General features: G+C 35.5%; 1 protein-coding gene across 5 annotated transcripts in view; it reads right to left on the bottom strand.

Moving 5' to 3' along the window:
• LOC145266421 (polyglutamylase complex subunit TTLL1-like) overlaps positions 1-6,598 on the bottom strand; it is a 66,964-nt gene extending 60,366 nt beyond the window's left edge. For 3 of the 5 annotated variants that reach the window (XM_080122086.1, XM_080122089.1, XM_080122090.1), the window contains exons 1-2: positions 6,453-6,598; positions 926-1,078 (exon numbers count right to left, since the gene is read on the bottom strand). In XM_080122086.1, the coding sequence (XP_079978212.1) occupies positions 926-1,035 (110 nt within the window). In that variant the 5' untranslated portion in view covers positions 1,036-1,078; positions 6,453-6,598. Of the gene's footprint in view, positions 1-925; positions 1,096-6,452 lie in introns of all 5 variants that reach the window. The other 2 variants (XM_080122087.1, XM_080122088.1) reach the window with 2 other exon arrangements.
• Between the last annotated feature and the right edge of the window lie 460 nt (positions 6,599-7,058).

Raw genomic sequence — 7,058 nt, 5'->3', positions numbered from 1 at the left:
CGTCTTGTGTCTTATGATTCCTACAGAAAGGTAAAGTGGATTTGTCTTATATATTTGTGTTATATGTCTTTACATACACGTCTCAACATCATCATGTCCGAACTGTCTGAATACTATATCCCTTCACTCCAAGAGCTTCTCTTTCTTCTCTTCCCTTCTACACAACAAGAAGAAACATTTTAATATATAAGAATCTCTCCTAACATGAACAATATCTAAGTCTTACAGCTTCTCTCTCTCTCTCTGAGTCCTTACAACATCCCTCACTGTAATAAGACTCTTTCTAAGCTTCTCTCACTAAGACTCTCTCAATGAAACCCCTATATAACACTATTAGAGTAGAAGGCCTTCCATCCTCTAGGGATCTCAACAGTGAAGAGGTTGAATTTTGCTGCTTGTCAGGTTAGTCAGGAGTATGCACGCCGAGGGAACACAAGTGCTATGAGTTCATTAGAACACACTCCATTAAAGTACTTGTAAAACAGGCACAAGAATGCAACATGATGGTGATAGGACAGAGGTTGGAGCTTGGCTGATAATGAGAGACCTATTAGATTTGAGACTCATTTTGGACCCTGTCTACGAGTGAGAGACTAGTGGGAGATGCACCCCCCCCCCCAGATGTGGCAATAATACTCCATGCATGAGTGATGTAGGATACTCTCTGGTGTGAATAATTTTCTAGCATGATAGAGGGAGCTCACCTTCTTTGCAGCAGCCTTGGCAATGTCCTCAATATATTTGTTCCAATTTGTGTTGCCTGTGAATGTTAAGCTAAGGAGTTTGAAAGATGGGCTCTCGGGTAGCGTGTTATTTGTCATGGTGATTGAGAAGATTTTTTTGTAGTTGTTAAAGGGAAGAAGTTTAGTTTTAGTTTAGGCGAAGGTGACTGTATGGAATGAATAAAAAGAAAATATGTACGAACCAATAAAAGTTCCAGTTTTCATCCGGGTTGACCGCTGCCCAACCTCTCGCTTCAAAATTGTGTAAAAGTACAGATTTGTCTTGATCGCAGGCATATCTGACTTGCGGCATCTTCCAACTGCATCGAGGGGTTCAATTCAGTCAGTGGCAGAAACTGCTGAAACAACAAAACTATTTTTAAATCTCACGAATTACTTACACATATGAAATTCGGCTTAGGCTGGAATTACTTAATACAAATCTCTTCTTTCTTTTTTTACATAAGCATAACCACTTATCAAGGCCCAGAGACCACTCGAGGATAAGGGTTAAAAGTGTACAGTAGTCAATTGGACAATATAGTAATCGTTAGTAATGGAAATTCGATAAATTTGTTAACTTAAGTGGAATGGCTCATCAAGAACTTGTTTACATTGGACTTGAAGACAACCATATTGTAGTCAGCTGGAAAGCAGGAAAACGAAAGACAATTCCACAGGTGTGCAGTTCTAAGAAAGAAGCTTTGTTCATGGAATCTACGTTTAGGTTTAGGCACAGATAAAGAGTGGGGGGAATTATTGATAGTGTTTTCAACTAGACAAGTGTTTCTTGTGAAAGTTTGACGAGGGGGAACCATAGATTGAAGCTCAGTTGAACACTTGCCATGAAAATAACGATAAAGCAGAGACAAACTCGCAACATCTCTTCTGTGAGATAGAGGTTGCAAGGAAGAGAAAAGGACATCTCTTACGAGGCTACAAAGTCTATTTTGAACTCTATCAAAGCAGGACAAGTCCTTTCCAGCAGCTCCTGCCCAGATGTGCCAACAGTACTTCATCCTTGGACGTACCTGGCTCTTATATAGATAGAGAATTACATCAGCAGTGAGATATCTACTGGATCGATAGAAGGATCCCACCATTTTTCCAGTGGCCTTGGCAACAGATTTGATATACATGTTCCATTTAAGATCAGGAGTAAAGTCAAGCCCAGAAGCTTGTCAAAACATGAGGCCTCCCCAAGACAAGAGCCATTCATTTCAATTGATGGAAGAGCGGGATCAGAACGTTCATGATGTAAAGATAGAAGCTTGGTTTTAGATGCATTAAAAGTAACCAGCTACTCCTTTCCCAATTGTACCACGTGCTCAAGATCAGAGGAGAGAGAATCAGAGAGAACTTGGTCGTTTACGATCTTAGATATGCTACCATAGATGGTAGTGTCATCAGCATAAATGTCTAGGATGTGATTTGGAAGATCATTAATGTAGATCAGGAAAAGAGTTGGGCCCAGGATGGACCCCTGAGAGTCTCCAGCATTAATACTGTGAGCTTCAGATTTTTGCCCATCAACTACTACTATTATGAACCTATCAGAGAGAAATGATTTAATAATTGAGAAGACATTTCCAGTTATACCATAGCTGGAGATCTCGGTACTTTTTAGGAATAAGTATCCGTAGATTTGCAGTCATGAGAAAGCCAGATCAAGTTCCAACTTTTTTACCAAAATATACAAATAAAAAGGTGCTGTTACTTGGCAGACGATTATATCTCAATCAATCAATGTTCTTGATAAAATGCAGAAACATACCTGTAATTTGATTGACCCCTTCCCACCCTTTTTTTCTTCACTGCGACCTCCCTCTCACAGGCATGATTTTGTTAGTCTCAGTCTTCTTTATAAATACTATTATGGCATGTTCTTCAGAATTTTCTGATCTATTCTGTAGCAGAAGAACTTGCAACAAGCATAGTAGCAGGAGTTAATTCTTTGAAAGGAGTTAATTCTTTGAAATCCATTTTGTCTTTTGCTTGTCCAATCACAAGCCAGCTCTCAATCATGTTGGGGTCACCAAAATATAGAATAAGAGATAACGAAATGGATTTTCATTCTATATTCAAAAGCAACTTTATTTGTCATCTTCGTTAGTAGCATGTACAAGAGAGAAACAGGTTAGTAGGAAAGTTCAGTGTTCGTGCACGTTTGTATTTATAGTAGTAGTGAAAAGAGTTCCTGATGTGGAGACGAAGATTAGATATAGATCAGGCCCGTTGAAAGAGAGAGAAAAATGTTTAATGTGTTTACGTGTGTAGAAGTGTGTGTTCGATAGTAGAGACAGGACAAAGGGTTAGTGTCTCGTGGTAGGAAATAGTACGTGTGTGAAGTGCACGTGGAAACAAGTTTTGATGATAGCCATGTTGGCTTGTTGTATTCACGTTAGGCCTGGGGCGAAAGCCTCCAGGCGAATGTCTGCTGCCGACGAAAGCTAGGGAGAAAGAGAAAGAGAGTTTGCCGAATTTACCTTTTATGTACTTGGTCATGTGATTGAGAGCTGGCTTGTGGTTGGACAAGCCAGGGAGAAATAGATTTCAAATCTTAAGCCGCGAGATTAACTCCTGCTACTGTGCTTGTTGCAAGTTCGTCTGCTACCTTTGCTATCTGCTTCCTTTGTTTCAGTTCATTCGACATTAGTCTATTGGTCTCCATTAATCCACTGTTTTGATATCTTATTGTAATACAGCTTCCTATTTAAGTAGATTCTTTCCAAAGACTGCAAGCTTGTATAACTCTCTTCCTGCTCAGTTTTTCTCCTACTTACAACCTTGATCTTTTCAAGACAAAGGTCAATAGACATCTCCTGTCTTTGCGATAATCATCTTGTTGTTCTTGTTAACTCATTACATCAAGTGGCTTCATGCCTTGTCTCAAGGGATTTCATTAAAAAAAAGTTGAGAAAGATCAAGTTCCGACTTTTGCATATCTTTGTTATTTTTACTCTTTTGCAACTTTTTATTTTGAATTTTTTGGATAGGCTTTCATTTATCTTTATTAAAAGAGTTATGTTAGGGTTAGCTAAACAGTTCAGTTCATATTATATAGAAGCACTGAGACAACATTACAGAATATACTTAATTAAATATAAGATGAAATAAGGTTAAATTGTTTGGTTACATGTAGGGATGCGACAACAGCATATTCTTTTCATTGTTTTGACTCTTGAGTGTGTATCCGTTAATATCTTATATGTTTTTATATAAACAGGTGTGGTTCTCGGTTGATTAGAGTCAAAAGAACGAAAAGAGTATTCTATTGTCACTTAAATTACTTTAAAGCAGTTCTAAATGACTAAAACTGCCACTTAACCATATATTCACAAACGCTACCGTGTTCGCCATTCTTAACATGGGGAGGAGGGGGTGTTTTGTAACAAGCATGCGCATTAGTACTTGTTCAGTTGGGAAAATGCATGGCCTCCAATAAAAACAGAATCAATTACATTGGATTGTAGTAAAGATCTTAATATCTAGAAAACTACTTGTTTGCCCCAAATTTAAATGTGATAATTCTTAAATTATTTTTCCAAAGATTTTTAAAGTTGATTTATTCGAACTTGAAATTCAAACATTTTTTTTCAACATTTTTCACTGTAATTTTTTTTTTTTTTTTTTTTTTGTACACGTAAATTCTTTTAGAGATTAACTTGGGTCTGCACATACCCCTTTTATCTTTTATTTTCATCTTTTTTCATTTATTTTTTATTAGCCTGGGTGCCCACCGTTTCCAAGGTGTTTGGAGGTGTGTGTTGAAAAAAAAAAAAAAAAAAGTGATAGTAGGCAGGCAGGCTCGAGCCTGTACCGTGAATGAGGAAAAGAACCTGAAAAAAAAAAATGCGACGTGTTTGCTGTTGCGCCCATCGCCAACCCGGAAGTGATGTAGGTTTAAATTAAGGCTTGACTTTCGAAAATATCAGCGAAAAAAGCGACCTCTCCCTCTAGAAAAGTGCCCAGTTTAGGGTGAAGGAATTAATGTTTTTGGCCAATTTTTCGATATTTGTCGTCCGAAGGGTCGAGCTTCAAAACGATACTGATCTCGTGAAAATCCGTAGCCTCTGTCGAAAGTTCTAGGCATACATACATACATACATACATACATACATACATACATACATACATACATTTAAACAGACAGGTGAGATTTATATTATAGATTTTTTTTCAGCGAATTATTATCGATTGGCATCTACCAGATTATCAAAACGGAAGATGCAAAAAATTTAAATATTTGTAGGGACTGCTCAGTTCCTAATACAGCTGATAAATTGATCCCCGATATTGGAACCACTCGACGAAAACAAATATACTCCTCTTATATTGTTTTCTTTTCGTCTTTATTCATTTTTTTTTTCAGTGGATTATTATCGATTACCAAAGTATGAAAACAATGCGAAAAAAATCAATATTTAAATAATTGTAAGCGGTGCCGGTGCTGCTCAGTTTCTAATACAATATTCTAATAAATCGATTCCCTACATTGGAATCACTCGAAGAGAACACGCATCCCCCTCTTATATAAAGGAATTTTCATTTATCAATCTAAGGGCAATGATATTAAGACCTTTATTATCCACTGTATTCTATATTGTTTCACTGGTGGCCATGTTTGTTTTCGCGCGCGCACCATGGCGATCTGTGAGAACAATACGGAATTCATTGGTTTTCGCATGTGTGAAAAACAAACAGTGAAAACAATACGGAATACAATGCAGTGCATTACTGCATTGTCAATGCACTGAATAATAAATGCCTCTTTTTAGAGGCATAGGGAGGGGTCCGTTATCACACACACACACACACACACACACACACACACACACACACTTTATCGAAAAAAAAAATTTTCCCGTGATTTTTTTATTATTTCATTGATGTTTTTTTTTTTTTTTCGTCAAAAAATAAATTGTCACAAACATAAACATACGCTGATTGTTTTCTTCCGTTATTTATTTGTGTTGAAAATCTGCCTCGTTTTGATTCTGATTTTCCCCGTTGTTTACGTTGTTTACGTATTTATGCGTCAGCAAAAGTCGGTTTTGTCTTGTAAATTTATTTATTTATTTTCAATCCGCATAAATCATACAACATATTAAGACGGTGGATTAATTTGCCCTGTCACCGATCAAACAAAACGGCGCTTCTACACTGTTGGGACGAGATTTTAGGAAATCGTAAAACTGGATTTTACATGAAAACAATGGTATCTACGTATTCCTCGTATTTTGAAGATGATTATATCAAAAAATTACGAAAATAGATGAGGTAGAAAATTATTTATCAAAACAAATTTAAAATATAGTTCAATGAAAACAGTCGCAAGACACAGGCGAATTCAAAAGGGAGGTAATTTTCCGTTTTGATTTAAACAAGATGGCGGCAATTTTTCACCTGCCAACACGAAAGTTGTTTTGTTTAATAATTCAATAATATTCAGGAGGTAGTTCCGACTGCATAATTTGGAAACTACCATTGTAACTTATTAGAATGGACAAAAAAAAATCAGCTGAAACCATTGTTTGTTTGTTTTATCTGAAAACTTCATTTATCGACTACAACATCTCGTCCCAATTCTGTAGAACCGCCAACAAAACTGATAAAATTTAGCCGTTATTTTGAGAACTAACCCCCTATGACCAATGTGTTTATATATATATATATATATATATATATATATATATATATATATATATATATATATATATATACTCATACCTGTTGAATTTTTGCTTCTGAAGATTTGAGAAAAAGAATCGTTCAAATATAATTTTTCAATAACAGTAATTGCTCAAAGTAAGAAGGTTTTATTTAATTCACTTTCTTTATCCAAAGATTGACGCAATTAAAAGGAAATAAAAACAAGATGCATGCGTTGCCATGGTTTCAACTGATACAAAATTTTAATCGGAACTAAGTAATGAAAGACGAAATACAGTCAATTAATGCTATTTAAACAAATGGATTTGATGTTGAAAATGAAATACAATACGTGCATTATTTTTTAATTTTTTATGATAAAACATTTTTAATAAATTAAAAAAAACATGACTGTGATAAATATGTATGTGATTTTTATTTTAATGATTACAGTTAGTTCCTGTCTCATTTTTAGCAGAAACCGAAAGTTGCTGACACTTTGAAAAAAGTAAATATTAATTTTAATGAAAGAATCTTTTCTTCTAGTCATGATTAATGGTATTTAGGGTTTATATTAACGAATAAAATATACAAAATTAAAAAAAAAATTATATGCATATTAGAGTTGATAATGAAAAATTCGAAAGTGCCGTTTCGTCGACGAATTTGCCGTTTAGTTTAGCA

Source organism: Euprymna scolopes, chromosome 41 (assembly GCF_053919585.1).
Source record: "Euprymna scolopes isolate OS-2025 chromosome 41, ASM5391958v1, whole genome shotgun sequence".
In the NCBI taxonomy this organism is placed as follows: Eukaryota; Metazoa; Mollusca; class Cephalopoda; order Sepiida; family Sepiolidae; genus Euprymna; species Euprymna scolopes.
Note: the sequence above shows the minus strand (reverse complement) of the source record. Positions and strands in the feature narration are given on the sequence as shown.